This window comes from Salvelinus namaycush, chromosome 16, assembly GCF_016432855.1.
Source record: "Salvelinus namaycush isolate Seneca chromosome 16, SaNama_1.0, whole genome shotgun sequence".
Classification (NCBI taxonomy): domain Eukaryota; kingdom Metazoa; phylum Chordata; class Actinopteri; order Salmoniformes; family Salmonidae; genus Salvelinus; species Salvelinus namaycush.
In genome coordinates this window covers 10,351,758-10,379,019 of record NC_052322.1, presented here as the reverse complement: position 1 = coordinate 10,379,019, position 27,262 = coordinate 10,351,758, and the positions used below count along the sequence as shown (strand labels likewise).

At 42.1% G+C, this 27,262-nt stretch overlaps 1 protein-coding gene across 2 annotated transcripts in view; it reads right to left on the bottom strand.

Moving 5' to 3' along the window:
- LOC120060608 (TOX high mobility group box family member 2-like) overlaps nucleotides 1-27,262 on the bottom strand; it is a 124,002-nt gene that overhangs the window by 69,760 nt on the left and 26,980 nt on the right. The window contains exon 2 of one of the 2 annotated variants that reach the window (XM_039009985.1): nucleotides 3,811-3,906. The exons of the other annotated variant lie outside the window; for it this stretch is intronic. Within the exon in view, the coding sequence (XP_038865913.1) occupies nucleotides 3,811-3,906 (96 nt within the window). The remainder of the gene's footprint in view (nucleotides 1-3,810; nucleotides 3,907-27,262) is intronic. 2 annotated transcript variants of the gene reach the window in all.

The following is a 27,262-nucleotide window of genomic DNA, read 5'->3' as shown; positions in this document are numbered from 1 at the left end:
CCTCCTTCACTCACGCCGCCAAACTTACCCTAGTAAAACTGACTATCCTACCGATCCTCGACTTCGGCGATGTCATCTACAAAATAGCTTCCAATACTCTACTCAGCAAACTGGATGCAGTTTATCACAGTGCCATCCGTTTTGTTACTAAAGCACCTTATACCACCCACCACTGCGACCTGTATGCTCTAGTCGGCTGGCCCTCGCTGCATGTTCGTCGTCAGACCCACTGGCTCCAGGTCATCTACAAGGCTATGCTAGGTAAAGCGCCGCCTTATCTCAGTTCACTGGTCACGATGGCAACACCCACCTGTAGCACGCGCTCCAGCAGGTGTATCTCACTGATCATCCCTAAAGCCAAAACCTCATTTGGCCGCCTTTCCTTCCAGTTCTCTGCTGCCTGCGACTGGAACGAATTGCAAAAATCTCTGAAGTTGGAGACTTTTATCTCCCTCAACAACTTTAAACATCTGCTATCTGAGCAGCTAACCGATCGCTGCAGCTGTACATAGTCCATCGGTATATAGCCCACCCAATTTACCTACCTCATCCCCATACTGTTTTTATTTATTTACTTTTCTGCTCTTTTGCACACCAGTATCTCTATTTGCACATGATCATCTGATGATTTATCACCCCAGTGTTAATCTGCTAAATTGTATTTATTCGCTCCTATGGCCTATTTATTGCCTACCTCCTCATGCCTTTTGCACACATTGTATATAGATTCTCTTTTTTTTTCTTTTTTCCCCCTACTATGTTATTGACTTGTTTATTGTTTACTCCATGTGTAACTCTGTGTTGTTGTCTGTTCACACTGCTATGCTTTATCTTGGCCAGGTCGCAGTTGCAAATGAGAACTTGTTCTCAACTAGCCTACCTGGTTAAATAAAGGTGAAATAAAAAAATAAAAAAAATAAAAAATCCTGTATCAAAAGGTTAGTCCTGTTGGTAACTTCATTACTTCCTCTTTGTTTACAACGCTCTTCTACACAAGCTTCCAACATACCTCACTTCGTTGTTGAAGTATAAAGACACGAGTCACAAAACACTTTCGTAGGGTTGTTTAACTCTTGAGGTTCCTCAGGACTTCCCCAAATTGGGTAGATGCGCTTTAAGTTTTTGCCCCACTGCTGGAACAATCTGTACAACTCGTTGAAATGGAATGTTCTGGTGCCGTTTAGGCAGTTTAGGGTATTGACTGAAGACCTGGTAGCTGAGATATGTTGATGTTTTCCTTGATTTCATTTTTTTTTTGTGTATATTAACTGTTGCTTTGTATTCAAAAAATGTTTAAAGTGTCAAATGCAGGGCTCCCTTGTAAAAGCGACTGTGGTCTCAATGGGACTTCCTCCTGTTGAAATAAAGGTCAAATAAAAATTCTATATATTGTAGTGTAGGCTAACCTGTGCACTGGCAGAAACCTAAACATGAGCATACATAGGGTAACAAGTGGAGAGGTAGACAAGAACAGAACACAGGCACAGAGACACGCGCAAATACTTGCGCACGCACAGACACACGTGTGTGCGCACACACACACACACACAAACACACAAACAAACAAAAGTTACACTACATGACCAAAAGTATGTGGACACTTTCACGTCGAACATCTCATTCCAAAATCATGGAAATTAATATGGAGTTGGTCCCTCCTTTGCTGCTATAACAGACTCCACTCTTCTGAAGTGTCTTTCCACTAGATGTTGTAACATTTCTGCGGGGACATGCTTCCATTCAGCCACAAGAGCATTAGTGAGGTCGGGCACTGATGTTGGACGATTAGTCCTGGCTCGCAGTCGGCGTTCCAATTCATCCTAAAGGTGTTCGTTGGGGTTGAGGTCAGGGCTCTGATCAGGCCAATCAAGTTCTTCCACAATGATTTCGACAAACCATTTCTGTATGGACCTCGCTTTGTGCACAGGGGCATTGTCATGCTGAAACAAGAAAGGGCCTTCCCCAAACTGTTGCCACAAAGTTGGAAGCACAGAATCGTCTAGAATGTCATTGTATACTGTAGCATTAAGGTTTCCCTTCACTAGTACTAAGGGGCCTAGCCTGAACCATGAAAAACAGCCCCAGACCCTTTTTCCTCCTCCACCAAACTTTACAGTTGGAACTATTCATTGGAGCAGGTAGTGTTCTCCAGGCATCCTCCAAACTCAGATTCATCCGTCAGATTGCCAGCTGGTGAAGCGTGATTCATCACTCCAGAGAACGCATTTCCACTGCTTCAGAGCCCAAGGGCGGTGAGCTTTACACAACTCCAGCCGATGCTTGGCATTGTGCTTTGTGATCTTAGGGTGCTCGGCCATGGAAACCCATATCATATCCAGATGAACAGTTCTTGTGCTGACGTTGCTTCCAGAGTCAGTTTGGAACTCGGTAGTGAGTGTTGAAACCAAGGACAGATGATTTTTACGCACTACGCTCTTCAGCACACAGCAGTACTGTTCTGTGAGCTTGTGTGGCCTACCACTTAACGGTTGAGCCGCTGTTGGTCCTAGACATTTCCACTTCACAATAACAGCACTTACAGTTGACCGGGGCAGCTCTAGCAGTGCAGAAATGTGACGAACTGACTTGTTGGAAAGGTGGCATCCTATGATGGTGCCACGTTCAAAGTCACAGAGCTCTTCAGTAAGGCCCTTCTACTGCCAATGTTTGTCTATGGAGATTTCATGGCTGTGTGCTCGATTTTATACACCTGTCAGCAATGGGTGTGGCTGAAATAGCCGAATCCACTAATTTGAAGGGGTGTCCACATACTTTTGTATATATAGTTTATGTCTACCTCACCCATCCACCCACAAACTACACCAAAGAGTATACTGTACTGTAGACACACACAAAGCCACACACACACATTGAAATGTAATGGCAAGGTGCAGCCGTGGAGCGGGGAGGGGAAGGAGTTTGTGTGTGTGTGTCTGTGTGTGCGTGAGTGTGTGTGTGCGTGTGCGTCTGCACGTGTGTGTGGGTGTGTATGTGGGGTTTCTCTGGCGGGGGAGAGGATGCAGAGCAGAACCCACTTTTAACTGAATCTGGTAAACAGCGATGGGGAGATAAAGGGCAGAGTGAATGTCACATTACCCCAGCCCTTTGCCTCTGCTCACCACAACATCAGATAACGGCAGTGGAAGAAAAAAAAGTCTGGTTTCCTCTAGCATATAATTGGTTATCTTAATGCAATCTACTGCTCTCTTGCCTCCCTGCACCATATGAATGTATAAAAGAGAAAAGGAAAATAAAAAAATGTTTTCAAAAAGTGCGGCTGAAGTTTTGACTGTTCTGGCAGTGACAAAAATAAATCATTACAAGCAAAGGAAACGTATCAGTCTATTTACATCTCTGGCTGTTTTTTTCCCCCCTGCATGGTTCCGTGTCAAAAGGTAGACTGTTGTGTTGCTGCCTTGTGTGACTTATTGAAGAGAGCAGTGTTGTTGATGTGTATTATGTGGGATTGGACGTTTGGAGAGACAGACAACCATGGAGGAAACATAAGGTATGGTTTCATTAACTACTAGACTATAGTCGCGCCTATTTAGAGACTCGTTGATGTGTGTGTGTGTGTGTGTGTGTGTGTGTGTGTGTGTGTGTGTGTGTGTGTGTGTACCTTCCCTTCATACAAGTGCCTCTGGGTTTTCTTGTTGGCATGTCGGAGGACCACTAATGCGCTAATTCTAGACTCTAGAGAGCGTTAATTCGTGGATCCCAACCTTCAAGGGGCTCAGCACCGACCCATGGGGAACACCCTCTGGGGCTTTAGTATAGAGGAAGGTTAGGGGGGCCTTAGCCATATCTCACCCCAGCAGTGGGCAATCTTTTCCCAGCTGGGTTGGAGCCTGGGGGTGGGGTACCGTGGAGGAGCCGAATTCCTCGTTCACCCACACCGTACCGGGCCTGTGGTGAGAGAGACAGGGGGGAGAGAGAAAGAAAGAGTGAGAGAGACAGGAGAGAGAGAAGAGCAGAAGGGGAGAAAAGAAGAGGGAGGCCCTTTAGGAGTTACAAGCAGGGCATTTTCAAAAGGAACATATCAATCCGCGTAATACCCTCCCCTCTCCACCCTTCCCTCCACATGCGTGCAGGGGGAGGGGTAATGACATGGGTCTCAAACAGTGGTTCCATACAGTGCAACGCTGCACGAGGAAGAATGGAGGTTAATGAGCTGACATTACCGGCCACTCCCCATGCCCCTCAACCCCCAACAGAGAGTGGGGCTGAACACTGGCACAGAGCCAAGGCTCTGGAGACTAGTGGAGAACCATACAGCTCTCAAGCCTCATAGTAGTGGCTGGCTGGCCTAAACTAGAGCAATCTATACGGCACTGGAGGCTGCTGAGGGGAGAACGGCTCATAATAATGGCCGGAACGGAGCAAATGGAATGGCATCAAACACCTGGTAACCATGTGTTTGATGTATTTGATACAATTCCACCTATTCCACTCCAGTCATTAACACAAGCCCATTCTTCCCAATTAAGGTGTCACCAACCTCCTGTGCTATTCGGGCTAGGATGTATAACAGGAAAGAGAGGTCACTGTGAATTGTAACCATTGAGGATTCAAAATCAAATGTATACACACACACACACAAAAACACATACATAAGAACACACACTACACACTCACAGATGCACACATAAAGTATTCAGACTCCTTGACTTTTTCCACATTTTGTTACATTACAGCCTTATTCTAAAATGGATTGCATTTAAAAAATCCTCAGTAATCTACACACAATACCCCATAATGACAAAGCAAAAACATTTTGCAAATGCATTAAAAATGAAAAACAGAAATACCTTATTTATATAAGTATTCAGATCCTTTAATATGAGACTCGAAATTGAGTTCAGGTGCATCCTGTTTCCATTGATCATTCTTGATATGTTTCGACAACCTGATTGGAGTCCACCTGTGATAAATTCAATAGATTGGACATGATTTGGAAAGGCACACACCTGTTTATATAAGGTCCCACTATATATGAACCCAATGGTCACTCTCACTAAGCTCCAGAGTTCCTCTATGGAGATGGGAGAACCTTCCAGAAGCACAACCATCCCTGTAGCACTCCACTGATCAGGCATTTATGGTGGAGTGGCCAGACAGAAGACACTCCTCAGCAAAAGGCACGACAGCCCGCTTGGAGTTTGCCAAAATGCACCTAAAGACTCTCAGACCATGAGAAACAAGATTCTCTGGTCTGATGAAACCAAGATTCAACTCTTTGGCCTGAATGCCAAGCGTCACATCTGGAGGAAACCTGGTACCATCCCTACAGTGAAGCATGGTGGTGGTAGCATCATGCTGTGGGGGTGTTTTTCAGTGGCAAGGACTGGGGGACTAGTCAGGCTTGAGGGAAAGATAAACGGAGCAAAGTATCCTTGAGATCCTTGATGAAAACCTGCTCCAGAGCGCTCAGGACCTGGAGTGAAGGTTCACCTTCCAACATTACAACAACCTTAAGCACACAGCCAAGACAATGTAGGAGTGGCTTCGGGACATGTCCTTGAGTGGCCCAACCAGAGCCCGGACTTGAACTCAATCGAACATCTCTGGAGAGACCTAAAATTAGCTTTGCATCAACACTCCCCATCCAACCTGACAGAGCTTGAGAGGATCTGAAGAGAAGAATGGGACAAACTCCCCAAATACAGGTGTGCCATGCTTGTAGCATCATACCCAAAAAGAGTTGAGGCTGTAATTGCTGCCAAAGGTGCTTCAACAAAGTATTGAGTAAAGTGTATTTTTTTTTATTGTTAATAAATAAGCAAAAATTACTAAAAACCTATTTTTGCTTTGTCATTATGGGGTATTGTGTATAGATTGATGAGGGAAAAAAACGATTTAATCAATTTTAGAATAAGGCTGTAACCTAACAAAATGTCAAGGGATCTGAATACTTTCCGAAGGCACTGTACAAGCACCACATTCACACATGCACACGTTTCAGAATGTATGCACACCTCTGAGCACCACGCTTAAAAATATCTACCAAGCCACACTGCCTTGCTGTACAGCAGTTAGGAACACAGCATGTGCAGCCGAGGTACAGACACCGAAACCAGGGCCTCAAAGCGTTGTGGTGTGGCTGTGGCCTATCACCTTAAAGGACATGACGAAATAACCAATCAGGCCATTGACAGCTCCCCTATTTCTCGTTTGTCACATGGTTTGTGGGTGAATAAAAAGTTAAATAAAACCTCAGCAGCCTTTTATGTTGCATCACCGGAAGCCAGTATGAAGATGCCTCCCACACATGGGTAGCGGAGAGTTGCAAAAGGTGTAAGTTGATCAAGCCTTGTTTCTAGGAAACCATACAAAAAATGTCAAATTTGACCAAATATTTAGGAAGAGGACATTATTTCATGGAGTCTGTGAAGGAATAAACCACATAGAAAAAGTGGTAAGCAAGTCAGCGGCAAAAAACGTAGTCAAATTTATCCAGGGGTACGCGCAATGCCGTCAGGGGTACGCAAAATAAAAATGTGATTCACATTTTCAAACAGGCCATTTAGATTGTCCAATACATTTGGGTGATGTTTTTTCTCTCGCCTCAGTAGCCTCGTTTCACTGCCAAAAATAAAATTAAACCATCTAGTGTTCAGCGAAACAACAACACAATGTCAAATACAGGTAGCCTAGTCAAATAATTAACATCCAATCACATTAACCGTTACTCTCTCGCGGAAATTCCACAAACGGTCCATATGTAGCCAGATGTAGCTGCTGCTCATTCTGTTTGCTTGAAAATTGATATATGGTTAAAAAATGTAAAGCCCGCATCCATAGAGACACATACCAGCTCCACTGGTAGTACCAGTGGTACTACACCTGCACCTGTCGACGACACAAGTTGCTCTGCTTCCACGAGCACATCCAATGCTAGCAGCCGAAGAGCTACTGCCCCATTACCTGGGAAAGCACCGAACAACAGACAGGGACGTTGGACCATCGAAGAGGCGCAAATATGATGAGAACTACATTGATTTGGGGTTCAATTATATTGAGAGTAGTGCCTTTCCTCAGCCACAGTGTGTTATACGTGCAAAAGTATGATCTCACAACTCGATAAAACCTTCACTCTTGCGCAGACATTTAGAATCAAAACATGCCAATTTGAAAAATAAGCCACAGGAGTTTTTTGAGCGAGAATTAAGACGACTTTCGAGTAGTAAGTCGCAAATTCTATGCGTTACAGCAATTTGAGTGGCACAGCTCCTGGAAAATGTCCGTTACGTTTATGGGGGGTCAATTAAGGAAGACATCCTCTTCTGAAAACCATTGGAAACCAGGACAACAGGAGATGATATCAAATGGACTTTGGTGGTCAAGATGTGTTGGTATCTGTACTGATGGCGCAAAAGCCATCAATCTCTTGTGTATTTTCTGCATTATGCAATGATATGGGCAGTGACCATGTAACGCTTTTACAACATACAGAAGTGTGCTGGTTTTCAAGGGGCAAAGTATTGACACGTTTTTTTGAATTGAGAGACAAGCTTAAAGTTTTCTTTACTGACCATAATTTTCACTTGTCTGACCACTTGCATGATGACGAGTTTCTCAAACGACTGGCCTATCTGGGTGATGTTTTTTCTCGCCTGAAAGATCTGAATCTAGGATTACATGGACTCTCCGCAACTATATTCAATCTGCGGGACAAAATTGAGGCTATGATTAAGAAGTTGGAGCTCTTCTCTGTCTGCATTTCCATCATTGTCTGATTTGTTTGTGTGCAAATGAACTCAAGCTTACGGACAATGTCAAATGTGATATAGCGAAGCACCTGAGTGAGCTGGGTGCGCAATTACGCATGTACACACACAACTGGATTTGTTATCCCTTTCATGCCCTCCCTCCTGTCCACTTACCAATATCTGAACAAGAGAGCCTCATCGAAATTGCAACGAGCGGTTCTGTGAAATTTTAATTTAATCAGAAGCCACTGCCAGATTCCTGGATAGGGCTGCGAGTATCCTGCCTTGGCAAATCGCACTGTTAAGACATTCATGCCCTTTGCAACCACGTACCTATGTGAGAGTGGATTCTCAGCCCTCACTAGCATGAAAACGAAATACAGGCGCAGACTGTGTGTGGAAAATTATTTAAGACTGAGACTCTCTCCAATACAACCCAACATTGCAGAGTTATGTGCATCCTTTCAAGCACACCCTTCTCATTAACCTGTGGGGAGTTATTCACCATTTATGATGAACAAATAATGTTTGTAAGATGGCTAAACAAAGAGCAAAATTATTGATTATTATTTGTGCACTGGACCTATAAGAGCTTTTTGTCACTGCCCACGAGCCGCAAATACATTTTGCGTAGAGTGTGTGTGTGTGGCAGGCTTACAATGATGACAAAAAACAACATTTGAGAGTGCGCTTGACCCTGGTGCTAGAGGGGGTTGAATGTTTTAAGGGGTACGGGACTATAAAAAGTTTGGGAACCACTGTTAGAGGTTTCATGATGCTTGTATTTAAACCAAAGTAGATCATTTTAAGATTGTTCTATACATCAGGGGGTTTCAATAAGCTTCAATATGAGGTCCTAAAACTAGCATGAAAGTGCATCCTTGTAGATGTGTAGGCTAATATAATAAAAATGTTAGCCTTGGTGTAAGTTGAGCAAATGGCTGAGCCAATGACAAGTTGAGCAAATTGTTGAGTATTCTTCCCAGACGTAATGCAAGGCATTATCGCTGGGATATTGGGTAACAACAGAGCATATGTGATTATTTTTTTTTTAAGTGCAAAGTGTTTGTTAGGTTTTAAGCCTGTGTTAAAACATGCTTAAAATAATTAAAATACAAAAAAGCTCATGTGATTGTGTTCAATTGTGTATTGGAAATAAAGATATACATGGATTGAAAAAGGTAGCAGTAATATTTAATTCAGTGCAGAAATGTGTAGGTGGCTTAACATACCCTGTCCCAAGGCTCAACGTACCCCATACCCGGGGTAAGTTGTGCCAAGAGACCACTATTATCGGACAAGCTATGTTTTCAAAACTGTAATGTTAACATGAATTCTGATTATTTCCAGGGATGCACAACATCCAGAAATATATAGAAAGAATACTATTGTTGTAAAGAATACTATTGAAATAATACTATTGTTCCCTTGATGGAGTGATGCTGAATGTAAAAATGTCTCAACTTACCCCTCTCCCCAAAGTACAGTGGTGAGAGAAAGAGAGAATGAGAGTGAATGAGAGAGAAAGACAGAAAAAGAACAAGAGGTAAAGCACGGTTAAACCGTCATAAAACTTAAATGGGTTCGCAAACAGATGAGAAATGAGCCTGGTGCTAGCTACTGTAAGCAAACTACTGTAAGCAAATTTCAAGACCCTACCTACGTTAAAAAAAGAACAGAAAAAAGACCCTGCTTCCCTCAGCGTTGGCACAGGGCAGATGTGTTTGTTTGCCAGTGAGACTTCCCCTAGGAGAGCTGGCGCATGTAAGCCCTGGCTACTCATCTACCAGCCTGTCGCCAGTCTGGCTCAATGAGGAGCTCCATTACCCCCCTATTGGGAGAACAAGTGGATCCATCCAACCCCACTGATATGGAGATATGTCTAAGGCTCGGTGGTCACAACCACAAGATGCTACTCACTTGGGGATGTGCGGTGGGCATGGTTCTGTATTTCCTCATGATTGTTTCTCAATCTAATGCTACTGTGTGTGTTTGTTGGTCGACAGGCAGCTTTTATGTTGATGATTCAAAACTAGAAAGAATGGAAAAGTTAAGAAATTGAGGACAAAGGATTAGGTAGGTAGTTCACAAAGCGTTCTTGTGCACAAATAACAAGACAGTTGTGCTCAATGTGTTTTCCTTCAGACATTCTCCTCGCCATAGCCTATGGCCTCAAATGGAAATTACATTTTTAAGAACCTTTGCAAATACAATTCTTTGAACATTTGAAGAAGGTTTTACTTGCAATGTTTGTGTCATACGGTTATTTGAAAATGATTCTGTGTAATTAGAAATGTAAAAAGCAGAGAAGATAAAGGATATACCAAGCTATCTGCCGTACGGGAAAACACGTGACTGAGGGAAACATCTAATTTGATCAATTTGAAACAATGTGGAGCTGAATGGTTAGTTATTAAGGCCAAGAGCAAATCTGTCAAGTGAATAATTTGTCAGAGGGTTGTACATTTTTAATAGTCCTAACTGGAAAGCCCTAGGAACACTAACTCTATATAATAATAAAAGGCTAATTTCACCTTGGTGCTACACTATCCAAGCAGTTCTATTATTTACAGGTAAGGAATATTGCCTCGGGCCACATTTGTTTTTTAAATATCAAAGATCCCAATGAGACAGTGAATTATCTCTGTAAAATACCCGCTGTAGCAAATATGACTAACATGAGGAGATGTTCGATTTCCTCTCATTTCTTTTCTATACCAGACCTGGCTACATATACTATTGGAAATCGTTTAAAATATGTTATCTGTGTGTGATTGAGCTTGCCTGGCTTAATTGACCAACAGAACAATCCCAATGACCATAACAACTTCAACTAGAGAGGAATCCAGCTCATGGACCAATGAAGTGAATGTCTTACAGGATACTTGCCTTTGGGGACTCTGCTGCTCTCTTCACCAACATTTTTGTAATATGTCTGCAATGTGACATACTGTATATTTAACATGGCATAATAGTGAGTGACAAAGTTTGTTGGGGCATGGACTCTACAAGGTGTCGAAAGCGTTGTACATGGATGCTGGCCCATGTTGACTCTAATGCATCCCACAGTTGTGTGAAGTTGGCTGGATGTCCTTTGGGTGGTGGACCATTCTTGATACACACGGGAAACTGTTGAGTGTAAACGCTCAGGCAGGACAGAATTATAGTCCAATTCACACACCTACCAATATAACGCCTTGTCATACCTACTGCCTCTGATCTGGTGGACTCACTACACACAAATAATGTTTGTAAATTATTTCTGAGTGTTGGAGTGTGCCCCTGTCTGTCCGTAAATAAAAAACAATATTAAAAAATAGTGCCGTCTGGTTTGCTTAATATAAGGAATTTGATGTATAGCATTTACTTTAACTTTGTACTTTTTCAACCACTGTACTTAAGTACATTTAAAACCAGATACTTTTACAATTTTACTGAAGTAGTATTTTACTGGCTGACTTTTACTTTTACTTGAGTAATTTTCTATTAAGGTATGACAAGTATGACAATTCAGTACTTTTTCCAACACTGGTTTTCTTTGCTCTATGTCATTCTAAATCACATATAATTAATAATTAGATTGTACTTGACAGTGTTGATGAAATAAAAACATTAATTTGTTGTGACCGTTACTAGTTTAGACTGCACTGCTCTTGGTTGTATCTCTTCCATATTTGGTGTTGGGAGGTGGTACCATCTGAAGATGTTCCCATGGGTTGGACCAGTAAAAATCAACTTGATACCATCTTCATTTTCATCTCCAGATCCTTGGCTTTCATTGGCTATATTGGCAATCAATCTACGTTGTTAAGAGCCGTTTCTGGTGATTTAAAGGGAAAGAATCAAAAAGAAACAATGAAAACAGGAATATATTCTCTTCGTGGAGGGTGGGATATTGAAATTCAGTCTGTTAGCTTGTAAATAGTTCCCATTTTTTGTTGTTGTATTTAGCGGATTTCATTTCGAAAAAGCCCATGTTTTCACTCACGAACCTGCAGCCACTGGTTAGCTTGTCAGTTGACGTTCAAAGCTGCTTATTTATAAAACCCTCTTAGGCCTCACTCCCCCCTATCTGAGATATCTACTGCAGCCCTCATCCTCCACCTGTTCTGCCAGTCACATTCTGTTCAAGGTCCCCAAAGCACACACATCCCTGGGTCGCTCCTCTTTTCAGTTCGCTGCAGCTAGCGACTGGAACGAGCTGCAACAAACACTCAAACTGGACAGTTTTATCTCAATCTCTTCATTCAAAGACTCAATCATGGACACTCTTACTGACAGTTGTGGCTGCTTTGTGTGATGTATTGTTGTCTCTACCTTCTTGACCTTTGTGCTGTTGACTGTGCCCAATAATGTTTGTCCCATGTTTTGTGCTGCTACCATGTTGTGTTGCTACCAAGTTGTTGTTATGTTGTCTTGCTACCATGCTGTGTTGTCATGTGTTGCTGCCTTGCTATGTTGTTGTCTTAGGTCTCTCTTTTTGTAGTGTGTGTTTTGTCCTATATTTATATTGTATTTATTTAAAAAAAAATGTATCCCAGGCCCCCGTCCCCGCAGGAGGCCTTTTGCCTTTTGGTAGGCCGTCATTGTAAATAAGAATTTGTTCTTAACTGACTTGCCTAATTAAATAAAGGTTAAATACAAAAAAACGGTGAGCACTTTTTGATAATGTCTGTGATGAGACATGCGTTTTGGACTATTTTTCTGACTCAATTCTCTATTGAACGGACTTATAAACCTTGAATCAATTAATAATTGTATCGGTGAACATCCTATATCGTATTGTGAGGTCCCTGGCAATTCCCACCCTACAATAATCCCTTATAACTGTATCAAATGTCCGTGGGGCTATATCCTGATAAGTCGCATACAATATTACAAACACAAACACATTGAATGCAATGGACCAGTAAGGCCTTGTTCATTGAAAAACAGGGATAGTGTTAAAGTGCAGGTCCATGTCGTGTCCACTTATGTACTATATAAGACTACAGAATGATACTATATCCAGTATATCATTTGAGTAAGTGCAAAGAGCTTTTCCCATATGTTGCCTTGGAGTCTATAGGGGATAAGTGACACAAGTGACTGACGGCATGTGTGGGCATCCTTTTTTACATTTAGAATTAAAAGATACTAAATACAGATACATAGATGCAGAAAATGTTCTACAATTATCATCATCACTGTCAAATAACATTTAAAAAGGAGCATTCATTTGTCTAGGATATGTGGGTATCCTTTTTATACCCTGTTTGAATTAAAAGTAGTAACATTTAATGTAGCTACGAAAGTTCAATCATTAAGGCCGGACTGAATGGATCGTCACTTAATTTATCGAGTAAATTCTGTAATTCACACCGCTTCCTATCTCACTCATCAGCATAGCAGGTATTTATAAGGTAGTGTCTATAATGTTACCTCATTAGCCAAGCAGATATCCGTGGTAGAGGTTATAATGGGACCTCATAAGCATAGCAGGTATTGATATGGGAGTGGCCACGTTACACCATCAGCATAGCAGGTATTTACACTGAGTATACAAAACATTAAGAACACCTGCTCTTTCCATGACATAGACTGACCAGCTGAATCCAGTTGAAAGCTATGATTCCTTATTGACGGCACTTGTTAAATTCACTTCAATTAGTGTAGATGAAGGGGAGGAGACAGGTTAAAGAAGGATTTCTAAGCCTTGAGACAATTGAGACATTGATTGTGTATGTGTGCCATTCAGAGGGTGAATGGGCAAGTGCCTTTGAACAGGGTATGGTAGTAAAGAATTGCAATGATGCTGGGTTTTTCACACTCAACAGTTTCCCGTGTGTATCAAGAATGGTCCACCACCCAAAGGACATACAGCTAACTTAACACAACCGTGGGAAGCATTAGAGTCAACATGAGCCAGCATCCCTGCTTTCGAAAACTTGTAGAGTCCATGCCCCGACAAATTTAGTCTGTTCTGACGGCAAAATGGTGGGGTGCAACTCAATATTAGGAAGGTGTTCCTTATGTTTGGTATATTCAGTGTACTGTATATGGTAGTGTTAATAAGGGTACTTCATCAGCATAGCGTCACATCTCGCCTCCTCTTTACCGTTAACAAGTGTGCGGAATGTCATTCACCTCTTAACTTCAGCCAATGAGCACGGCACACTAAGGCAATTCCGCCACGCTTGCTGATTAACCTATTGGCTCACTCGTGCAATAATCACTTCCCCTTCTGTTAACCAATGGGCATAAATCTATGGGAGTATTTATGTCAACTCACCCCTTGTCTCTGACTTAATGTTTTTCCGCAACAGTCTTCCAATGACTTTCCACCTCCCCACCACCACCAGCATAATAACCTAAATGCCCATCATTAGAACTCTGTTCTCCAAGCAATACCAGCTGCTCAGCATAGGGCAACCTGTCATCAGCATCTGGCTCTGAGGAGCATTCCTCAGAGACGAGGCCTACCTCAAACTATTCAATGAAATTCTCTGTTGTCATTCAGTTAAGCCTGTACTCGATTGAACTAAAGATTGATTCCACAGTGTTATCACGATCATCATTATCATCACTGTCAAATAACATTTGAAAAGGAGTATTCATTTATCCATACATAACATGTATGGTTTTGAAAAACACCCTCAGACCATTATTCCTCCTCCACCAAAATTTACAGTTGGCACTATGCATTCGGGCAGGTAGCGTTCTCCAGGAATCCACCAAACCCAAATTCGTCCATCGGACTGCCAGCTGGTGAAGCGTGATTCACCACTCCAGCCGACGCTTGGCATTGTACATGGTGATCTTAGGCTTGTGTGCGGCTGCTCGGCCATGGAAGCCCATTTCATGAAGCTCCCGATGAACAGTTCTTGTGCTGACGTTGCTTCCAGAGGCAGTTTGGAACTTGGAAGTGAGTGTTGCAACTGAGGACAGACGATGTTAACGTGTACGCGCTTCATCACTCGGTTGTCTCATTCTGTGAGTTTGTGTGACCTACCACTTCGCAGCTGAGCCGCTGTTGCTCCTAGACATTTCCACTTCACAATAACAGCCCTTACAGTTGACCGGGGCAGCTCTAGCAGTGCAGAAATGTGATGAACTGACTTGTTGGAAAGGTGGCATCCGTAGACGGTGCCACGTTGAAAGTCCCTGAGCTCTTCAGTAAGGCCAATCTACTGCCATTGTTTGTCTATGGAGAATGCATGGCTGTGTGCTCAATTTTATACACCTGTCAGCAACGGGTGTGACTGAAATTGCCGAATCCACTAATTTGAAAGGGTGTCCACATACTTTTGTATATATAGCGTATGTTCATTCCATGTTACTTTGCAGTATAACTTCGCCACAGTGGAATTAAAGTGCATAGGATCACATTCCTAGACAGCTGGTAGTTGTAAATTCCTATCAGGAAAAAGGGGGGAGGGGGTTACTTTGAAACCTTTCAAACTGCTTTAGGGATTAGAGATTCAGCACTAGAAAAAAATTCATTAAAATAATCCACAATTTGCATGTTTTATCTTCACACAAAGGGAGCCCAAAATGCTAAGTCCCACACCCTCCCTCCTCCTCCTCTCACCCCCTCCCCCAACAACACACAGACATGCATGTTCCATCCTCAAACACACACACACACACACACACACACACACACACACACACACACACACACACACACACACACACACACACACGCACGCGCTGTGTAAAATCCTAGCAGAATACATTATTCACCACAATACTGTACATCACTTCACAGAGATGCAGTCTCTCTGTATAGTGGGAGAGAAGATTAAAGCTTGTTTGATTTGGTTTTGGGTGAAACCAGTTCGTCAGAGAGGGGTCCACCTGTTATAGCTAGTGGGCAAGATGGAAAAAACAAGAAATGAACAATGGATGACAATGGGTAATGACAATATCTAACAATGGCTCAAAAATGTTTACCTGGAGGAGGAGTGTGTTTGTGTGTGTGTGTGTGTGTGTGTGCATGCATTTTCATTTGTTTGCGGTAGTGTAGCAAGGGGACGAAAAGCTGCCTCACCCATACTTTACATTATTGACCTGTTTTGTATCCATCCACCTGTTAGTGAGCTGACCCAAATATTTTCCACTGGTTGCGTGTAGCGCTCCTGCCCTCCAATTAACCTCAGAGCAAGGCAAGCATTTGTAAATCTGGTGTGTCAGGTACAACATTCAAACCCTCAGTCGTCCTCTGCACTGAACCACACTGTACCCTTTCACCAAAGGGTTCCCAAAGGCTTCTTTCAGGATTCTTCATTGGGTGAAAAGGTTCTATCTGGAACCAGAAACAGCCCAAGAACCTGTACTTGGTGCAGTGAATTTCTATCCAAAGTAATATGATCAACCAATCGTAAACATGTTATTCTGCCGCCCCACATCGAAATACACTGCACTGGTATGAGGTTGATTTATAAAAGCTTCACGTAGGACATACAGTACTTGTCAAAAGTTTGGACATACCTACTCATTCAAGGGTTTTTCTTTATTTTTTATATTTTCTACATGTAGAATAATAGTGAAGACATCATAACTATGAAATAACACATATGGAATCATGTAGTAACCAAAGAAGTGTTAAACAAATCAAAATCAAAATACATTTTATATTTGAGATTCTTCAAAGTAGCCACCCTTTGCCTTGATGACAGCTTTGCACACTCTTGGCATTCTCTCAATCAGCTTCATGAGGTAGTCACCTGGAACGCATTTCAATTAACAGGTGTGCCTTGTTAAAAGTTAATTTGTGGAATTTATTTCCCTCTTAATGCGTTTGAGCCAATCAGTTGTGTTGTGACAAGGTAGGGGTGGTATACAGAAGATAGCCCTATTTGGTAAAAGACCAAGTCCATATTATGACAAGGATAGCTCAAATAAGCAAAGAGAAACGACATTCCATCATCACTTTAAGACATGAAGGTCAGTCAATGCGGAGAATTTCAAGAACTTTGAAAGTTTCTTCAAGTGCAGTTGCAAAAACCATCAAGCGCTATGATGAAACTGGCTCTCATGAGGACTAACACAGGAAAGGAGGGGTTGCTTTGCTGGTGACACTGTCAGTGATGTATTTAGAATTCAAGGCACACTTAACCAGCATGGCTACCACAGCATTATGTTTTTCAACAGGACAATGACCCAACACACCTCCAGGCTGTGTAAGGGCTATTTGACCAAGAAGATCAGCCAACAAGTGCTCAGCATATGTGGGAACTCCTTCAAGACTGTTGGAAAAGCATTCCAGGTGAAGCTGGTTGAGAGAATGCCAAGAGTGTACAAAGCTGTCATCAAGGCAAAGTGTGGCTATTCGAATAATCTCAAATCTAAAATATATTGTGATTTGTTTAACCCTTTTTTGGTTACTACCAGATTCCATATGTGTGATTTCATAGTTTTGATATATTCACTATTATTCTACAATTCTACAACAAAAAAGAAAGAAAAACCCTTGAATTAGTGGTTGTGTCCAAACTTTTGACTTGTACTGTATATGGCATTCTTTGCATAGTAGGTAATAAGCCACAGGAGTCCATTGAAGGAGTCATTTAACTGTCTAAATAACTATTTGAATTGGAGAGTTGCTGCGTCAGGATGTTCGCTTACTTGGTCCTCCCCGCCCTCCTCTCCTTTCCTCTCTTCTTTCCTGCCTATCATTTTTTCCCACCCTGCCTCCTTTTTTCCCAGATGCTCTCCCAGCACTGGCTCGTGTTTGGGTTGTGACTGTGAGGGGTCACCGGCTAACTTGTTCTCACACGTGGAGCGTGTGTGTGTGTGTCTGTGCTTGTGTGTGACTGTGTCTGTCGGGGAGTCTGCTAGCTCAGTGCCAGCTCTCTCTAATGAGTCTGTCAGGCACTGTTAGCGACGGCGTGCTCCCCTGGCACACCGTGCTCCTACAGACAGACTATGATTAGCCAGGCCAAAGGCACGCCACTGGGCCAGATTAAACAGTCACTGTGCACACACACACACACGGCTATCATCTCCTATTAGCCTACTTTGATATAATAACTCACACTTGCCCGCCAGAGTAAGGAAAGGTGATGATGTCACTAGAGTTATGGTTGGATGTAATAAATGCAGGGTAAGGCAGGCAGTGCACTGAAGCTACTGGGCCTAGCTTACATTTCATGGAAAATCTGCACTGAAGGACAGGTTAGGTGTCTACTTAGAACAGAATACAGAATATGTCTATGGAGATCAATGGTCTGTATTGTCAGCAGGTCAAATGCTGATTGAGTGCTGATTTAGGATCAGTTTTGCCTTTTAGATCACAATTAAGAAGATTACATGGACAGGGAAGACCTGATGCTTGATCAGCACTCCTACTTTGAGATACTTGATACATATGATGTGCATGCAAAACAAGTGGCCCACACAGGCTTCATTTAATTTGAGTCGTGCACCGTCTTGCACATCATTCCAAACCTGGACTGCTCCTTCTGGCAGCTCTTACCATCCTCATTAACATGACATGATTCACTAATTATAGGTAATTACCCATTAATGAGGAGCGCAGATGAATGGGAAGATCTGTGGATGAGGATGCATCGTTTGTCATCACTTCTATCTGGGCCAAGTGATTACTTTCCCTGGGGGCTACCTGTTTGACCATTATTACATGTTCAGTAATGACCGGACCGTTACCAGTCCGTTACCGGAACGTGACCTCCGTGAAACAGTACTCAGATAGGAGAGCGTTCATAGCCTGGTTCCAGATCTGTTTGTGCTGTATGGCCAACTGCTATGGTCGTTGGTGGTAGTAGCAAATATTAAAACGAGAACTTTGAAGGCCGAAGTGGAGAAGGGTTCCATGTGAACAGCAGTTGAACATGGGTCAGTCGGTCCTAAGAGATGGGCGAACGCCGTTCGGAAGGGAGGGCGATGGCCTCCGTCAGTCGGGTTCAGATCCACGAATTCGGAGCGGCAGAGACAGGCCCTGCGAGGCGTCCAGTGCGATAACGCAATCAATCCCAAAGAGGCTGGCGGGAGCCCCAGGGAGAGTTCTCGTTGGTCTCAACGCCACTGTTGACGTTGAGACTGGTGTTTTGCGGGTACTATTTAATGAAGCTGCCAGTTGAGGACTTGTGAGGCGTCTGTTTCTCAAACTAAACACTCTAATGTACTTGTTCTCTTGCTCAGTTGTGCCCCCGGGGCCTCCCACTCCTCTTTCTATTCTGGTTAGAGCCAGTTTGCGCTGTTCTGTGAAGGGAGTACAGCGTTGTACGAGATCTTCAGTTTCTTGTCAATTTCTCACATGGAATAGCCTTCATTTCTCAGAACAAGAATGGACAGACGAGTTTCAGAAGAAAGTCTTTGTTTCTAGCCATTTTCAGCCTGTAATCGAACCCACAAATGCTGAGGCTCCAACTAGTCTAAAGAAGGCCATTTTTATTGCTTCCTTAATCAGAACACCAGTTTTTAGATGTGCTAACATAATTGCAAAAGTGTTTTCTAATGATCAATTATCCTTTTAAAATTATAAACTTGGATTAGCTAACTCAACGTGCCATTGGAACACAGGAGTGATGGTTGCTGATAATGGGCCTCTGTACGCCTATGTAAATATTCAATAAAAAATCTGCCGTTTCCAGCTACAATACTCATTTACAACATTAACAATGTCTACACTGTATTTCTGATCAATTTTAAGTTATTTTAATGGAAAAAAAATGTGATTTTCTTTCAAAAACAAGGACATTTCTAAGTCACCCTGAACTTTTGAACGGTAGTGTATATAACCGTATAAAATGGTTGCAGGTCGGAGGTCCATCTAACAACTGTAGTCGGAGGGCCATTAAGCGAAACAGACCAATGAAGCGCGGGTAAATGGCGGGAGTACCTATGACTCTCTGAGGACTTCCCTCAGGGCGCGGGGTTCTTGGCCGGGAGGGTGGCTTCGGCCTTCGTCCGTGCTCGGTTCCCCGCATCTCCATGTCGCCTCGGACGTGCACCACCGGCTCCATCCCCCCTTTCCCTGTTAGATACGGCGTCCGAGGGGGATCAGGGGTTGCCGGTGAACCGGGTCTTCCCACCTCGGTCTCCAACATCAAGCGCTTGAGTCTCGGCCAGGACCCTATCGCACGGCTCCGGGTACCTAGTCAACTGCTCCAGCGCAAGCGGGGGTTCAATGTCTCCCCTCACGGCGGTGTTGGAGCACCCGGATGCTTTCGTTTCAACCTCAAACCTTTTTGTGAACTATGGCCTCTCGCTCTGGGGAAGAGCGGACGTGGGAAAGGAGTGCAACCTCCCCAACCCCGCCTAGCCACTAGCCTCACCATATAAACATACTGTCTACGGACGTGTTCCATGTTCCCAGGGATTCTGGGGGTAATAATTACCCTCATGGTGACTAGAGCGGATAAGAATGCAGGCAGAAGGGTGTAGGCCAAGAGGATAAAAGGTGGTCGTCAGAGTACGAAGGCACTCTGACAACGATGCAGGCCAAGGGAATAAACAAAGGATGGCAAGGCAATGAAAGCAACTTCCGCTCACAACACACATCCAAACACAGGGGCGGAATGGTAACAAGTATCACTCACACCGGCAAAGCTTACACATAGTGATACAGTTCCATACAATGCAGAGGGCGCTACCATCCGATTCACGGCCGAATAATCCCTCTCTTTTGTTGCCCTCAAGTCTCTCGGAGTGCCAGATGAAATCAAGCAGTAGGAAACGGATGCCCAGCCTAGCTGGAGGACCCTAGATAGCAGCGTCTGCCTTGCCTCTTCTCCAGGTAAGTAGTGCGTAGCACATCGATGACTAGTAGGTTGACTGACAGACAGTCTCTAAGCCGGAAAAGTGTCTACTCCGCCATGCGGCTCAATGGCTGACATTCAAAGGAGACGAGCCCTGTTTCGCCGGTGCTCCTCATGTCAAAGTGAAGAAATTCAACGAAGCGTGGGTAAATGGCCGGAGTAACTATGACTCTCGAATGGGTCCAGCAAAACATCTGAGACCAGGCTAAGAGAGTTGCTTTTCCAAAAATGGCAACTCCCACACAAGATTGTACAGTACGCCACCTTTTTCAAAACAGGGGTTATGACTAACACTAGGCCTTGATTAACCGAACAACATTCTTAAGAAATGTAGAAGACAATAACACAGATGAAAGATTGAACTGAAAGCCCACACAGACACCAAAGGGTTAAGTTTCTTTGCTCCCCAGAAGAAAGTCCACAAGTAGAAGCTACTGTCCACTAACTTCCTGCTCCTCTTGCCAAGTGCCCTATTTTTACTCTCTGCTCTACTGTGTGCTACTGACAGTGTTTTCCTTGTCACCGACAAGTTTCCTGTCATTTCAGTGTTGGCTCACGGTACAGTAGATGCACTAACCCAATTCAGTCTCGACCACTGACCACGCATTTGGTAGCTATACCTCTCCATATACATTATGTTGTACCTGCAGCAAGTTAATTTGTTAATCATCTAACAATAACCCATTGGAGGAAATGTATTTTGAAAATATGCCCCTGATGGTGCAGTTACATGCACCTATAGTTACATCCACTTTGAAGGACGTTTTTACTTGCACTGCAATACAGGCAAAGTTATGAATGCCCCCAACTGTACTATCAGCAGCAGACAGTACATTGTGGACTAGATAGTTTGAGTTTCTGGATTGAGGCATAATAGCACTCCTTACGCACTGCCAGATAGGATGTTAGGATCCCTGTTTGGAATTGCTGTTGAAATACTGTATCTATCTACTGCATATCAGCACTCCCAAATGGACTCAATAATGATCAAATCAATCCTCGGATGGCATTTTGTATATCGCAAATATTATTTTTATACAGTTCACTCCCATTTAATATAGAAACACTAACTGGAGTATCCCCCCAAAATAACCCATTGTTTACAATATGCTAATCCAATCCCCACACTATAGTTCGTTCAATTTATGCCCTGACAGTGAACCACCACCCCCCTCTTCCTCTCAACCATATTTATCATGATGCCATATGCCACAAACAACAGCGTCTCTGTTCCTGGACTGAAATGTGCAGAATGTGATATACTGCTCGGCACAATGGAGTAATTGTGTTTTTTTTCCTTTGAGGGAAAATGTGTATATGTGTGTTGAGGGGGGTGGGGGGGTACGACGACGACAACAACATAACTGTTAAGTATGTTTGTATTGCAGCCTCATGGCTACTTTATGTGAGTGTGGAAACTCGTTGTGGAAATACATTATAAACTACTTCATTTCTGCATTAAATTATATTGTGCTGTCAACAATAGATATTCTTGAGGTCCATGGGCTGCTTCTAATATCAAAATGGGACATCAAGCAATCTTAGATCTGTATGCCAGATTACTACTATGACTCTTAATAGACAGTTTGCTGTAAGGCAAAACTTAAGTCTATATTGCCACCTCTGAATCTGCTTAAAAGTTTGTCAGTGAAATGTTGTCATTACCGTACACGGTTTGTAGTGAAGAGCCTATTTAGAACACATTTCTCCTCACAATGTAGTGATATGCTAAGGGTAAACTCATCCTTGCACATATTTATTGCACCTGCTGCTGTAGATCACTAATGTCACACAGCTCAATCTCACACTTTCCATTTCAACACAATGTGCTGACGTGCATCGCCACACATTTGATCCTTTGATATCAATCTTACGTTGCCAACACCAAGTTCCACTTAGTGAAATGTTCACTGAGAGCTGAGGACAGGTTACATTGGTCACTCAGTCCTAAAGTCATCCTATAACAGAAAAATTACTACATCTGTTATATTGAGGGTCTTTGCTTACAATAAGAGGACACAAATTATCTCTCTCATTTGCCTCGAAACAAATATCTAAACATAACATGGCCTATGTCCTTATATAGGAACATGAGTCAAAGCTACTCTTTTTGTAAAATAGACACATGCACGTCTGGCATCAGGTTCATATCAATCAAGTTGACAGACAACTATCAATGCCAGCACAGAAAATGTATCTTTATTGTGGAAAACAATGACCAGATCTAACTGGTTTAAAAAATAAAACTGTTCCAAAACAGCAATGAGGCGAGAAAGGTCATAAAACATGTTAATATGTCAATACAACGATACGGCAGAAAAATACATGAATAAGACAACAAACAATGAGAGCTGCCCACCAGTCTTGAACAAACAAAGCGGCAAAAATCCATTTCCTTCCCGACAGGATGTCCACCTCATGCTAGAATTCTTAATGACCACAGCAGCTGAAAGGTGTAAAAACCTACCATGTTTCAACTGAGAAACTATTAATCTATTTAACAAATATACCTTATCTAAGTGTGGTCCTGTGTGGCTCAGTTGGTAGAGCATGGCATTAGAAACTCCAGGGTCATGGATACGATTCCAGCTGTGGTCACCAATTCGAAAATGTGCACTCAATGTTAGTCACTTTAAATAACAGCATCTGCTGAATGGCATATATTATCATTCTATTATAACAAGCCATCTGGTATGACTTGGTACAGAATGAGTGTGGAGTCATGACGAAATTCTGTTGGCAATATGTCATCAGACCTACGTTTGGAAAATTTGCTCAGTTTTTTGAAATGTCTGAGATGCAACTAATTGTTTAGAATATGTGTTGGATGCTAGGAAGAAAATCAGGGTAAGACTTTACTTGACCCGCAGCGTCATAACACGGTCATAACATGCCATAGCAGCTGACATAACTGACATAACTGTCATGAAACATATATTTAGACCTGTTGTGACATATACTGCGTTATTTTATGGCTGGTTATGACACCTACATAAGAGTTTCAAAACCTACCACACAAGGCAAAACATTCCATTACACTACGTGTCAACAGTATGTTCATGTTCTATTTTTAAATTTTTATTGACCATATAAAATTGTCATTATAATTTCACACACATTGATGTCAGACATGCACCTACCCCAATGCTCTGATTCTGATGACTGGGATAAATGCAGGAGCAGATTTCAGGAGCAGGACAAAGCAACCTCTTTTTGACCGATGACTGATATAAGGACATGTACGTGATAGACTTATCTGGCTCATAGTATTATGATGGTCATAATGCTTCTTGACAGTGTCATTAAGTATATTTTCTTAGTCCAAGTAAAGTGACACAGGATGGTCATAATGCTTCATGATAGTGTCATAAACTGTATTTTCTACAAGTTATTTAAAATATGATTTAAAAAAACATGACTGTAAAGAATTCATAACAACGACAACAAAGGAATTAAGAAACAAACTTTCAAACGAAAGGAACCTTCTTGGAAAGGAAAAACGAATTTGAATGAATGTAGGTATCATAACCTGCCATAAAATAACGCAATATATGTTACACAGACACACACGCACACACACCTGCAAGAAACATCTCATGCATCGGATGGCCGCATCATGACGAGCAAAATCAAGTTAAAAAAAACGTGCGTTTCCTGCAAGTGAAGCCCTCTTAAAAAATGTCACCCTTCTTAGTTCTTATAAAACCATGCCATCATTTCCTCGAGAGGAATAATCTCATTACCTTGTCTTCTTGGCAAGAGGGAAAACATATTAATTTGAGTGTGGCAATCGGCGGAGGGAAAAATTCAATCACACGTCCCTGTTTAATTTTCTGTGTAATTTAATCAGTTAAACGTTATAAAAACATGTAAACTCGTCAATGACTTAAAGCCATTTGCATTTTTAATCAGGCCAGATTAATTTTAATAAGCGAGTCAGTATATGGCAGTGACAAAGCAGCCTATTGTCTGTCTGTCACAGGCTTTTAATTCTGCCATTATAATCCCTATCCTATTAGGCTAATTGGCCCCTCTTTATTATGGTTTATTTCCCAATCAACAACCAGCCGAGGCTATTAAATAACCATCTCGGTGTATTGCACTCTTCACCTTCAGCACCTTTGACTTCACGTCGTTTCAAAAGGAAAACAGGATGTGAGAGTGACTCAGTTTGTGTTAATTTAAGACAAGAATGCAACAGGAAATGCTTTAAAGTCCAGATAGTCCACCCTGTTTTAGTCACTTTTCTTACGTTTGCTGCCTAATGAATACCACCTAGATCTACATAGCACTCCTGTTCCACCATCTTCCCTTCATAAACTACATGAAATAAACTACATTGTGAGATAAACAATGCAAAAGCACCAAAACATGAAAACACCAAAACCTAGTTTTGAATAACAACCGATCACAAGTGATACGTGAAATAGACATAACCAACGCCCCTAGAATGCTAAGTGGCCATGGAAGTTCTAATATGTCTAATGTGTTCAAACTCCTCCTTGGAGTCCATCAACAGTTCCATCTCAGACATTTTGATTCTTATCAGACATGAAAATGGGGGAACTGGAAGTGTCTACAGATTACAGTACACCAGACATACTGTGTAGACTTTCCAGTTCAATGAACACAGCGGAATACTGTTGTAAATTCAGCATCATGAGGAGAACGTTTAGCAAAACTAATTTTGCATATAACCATCCTAACATGACCAGGCTTGACTAATATAGGCTAATGTACACTCACACTGTACAAAGCCAATGGCATAAACAGAGGTAGTGTAAAATATGTGTTATGGGTGTATCTCTTCAAATTTGACTTAATATTCAACTAGAAAGCTTCTTTTTTTTCTCAGAACCACACGTAAGTGTCTATATGAAAAGTAATATTCATATTTCCCAACAAGAGGGTAATCAAAACTAACCATGAACATGGGTGGATATGAAGCATGTTAAAATCTAATGTGCCTATATTTTATCTATATTTAACTAGGCAAGTCAGTTAAGAACAAATTCTTATTTTCAATGAAGGCCTAGGCACATTGGGTTAAATGCCTTGTTCAGGGGTAGAATGACAGATTACAGATTTTACCTTGTCAGCTCAGGGATTCGATCTCGCAACCTTTCGGTTACTAGTCCAACGCTCTTACCACTAGGCTACCTGCCGGTTATAAACGTGCAATGTGAAGCATGGCTAGCTTCTTTTGCATATTTTACCACAATAATGACACCACAGTCCAACGTTTTCAGGATTTAGATATTATGAAACATATCTCTTGACTTTGAAGAATATGACAATGACACCTTACTGAGATAAGTAGAAAGACAAAGACCAGGCGCTTAATTTATATTTATAAACGCGGTGCACGTACAAAATAAACCCTAAAACATGCGCGCGCCAGTTTCCACGTAAAAGTTGGCATTTATAAAAATGTTACATGAAGTGAGAATGTGCTTAACTTCCCTCAAACTTTAGACTAAGCGTGTGCACAATTTCTGGTGGTTGAAGTATTGGTTTGCAAGTAGGCAACTAGTATTTTGTGCAAATGGGAGATATGATGACACATTTATTCATAAAAAACAAAAAAAAGGGAAAATATAACTACAAGATGCAATCAATTTGCCGTTAGTGAAAACAGCAAAAATGTATTTATTTTATCATTGGAATCTAAATAAAAAATTTAATAGGAATCTAGTTCCTTATTATTTTATTTCAATGATAATTTCAGAATAAATTCCTTATGTTTTCTGACTGTGATTGTTTCATACTCCTGAAGTGGCCTATACAACAAATTAGGATTGGAGAGGTGGGGTTAGATATGAATAGGGTTAAGGTGACTAGGCATCAGGATATATGTTATAACACAGAGTAGCAGCAGTGGATATGATGATTGTACGTGTGTGTGGTTAGAGTCAGTATGAATGTGTGTGTAAGCAAATTAAGTGTGTGTGTGTGTGTGTGTGTTGGAGTGTCAATGTGAGAGTGTGTAGAATGTGCATAGAGACCGTGCAAAAATAAAAAATAAAATAGAAGGGTCAATGCCGATAGTCTGTGGAGCCATTTTGTGAGCCTTACTTTCACACCGCCTGATATAGAGGTCCTGGATGTAAGGGTGCTCGGCCCAGTGATGCACTGGGCTGTCTGCACCACCCTCTGTAACGCCACGCGATCGAGGGCGACGCAGTTGCCATACCGAGCAGTGGTGCTGCCAGTCAAGAAGAAGTCACTTGAGGGTTTTGAAAGGGAAATAACCAGAATTTTCAGACACATAAAAACCACCCCCCATTGATGGCAAGACAAATATGACAGCAAACTCTGCATGACCACTATAATCTCTACACATACATATCTATTGCATTGACAATCTCTCAACTCCGAAACATAAGAGTATGTTTTCACTCATCTTTCAACTCCTGTATAGTGCACTACAGTCACTTAGCTAGTACAGTCATTCATGGAAACAATTTAAAACCTGTACTTACAAAGACCTCTTTTTGTGGCCTGTAGATAGCCTAACCACTTACATATCACACTATCTATCTCTGTTAACCTCAGTTATAAGTTCTCCTGGGTGTAGAGAGAGGGTGAACATTACTATTTTAACCATTGTTTAACTGCCTTGTTCAGAACAAGAGATTTTTACCTTGTCAGCTCAGGGATTTGATCCAGCAACCTTCCGGTTGCTGACCCAGCACTCTAACCACTAGGCTACCTGCCGTCCCTGTGGGAAGTGTTCCCTCTTCTCTTTGGCACAGTGAGGCTGTTCAGTTGTGGCAAGAGAAAGAGAGA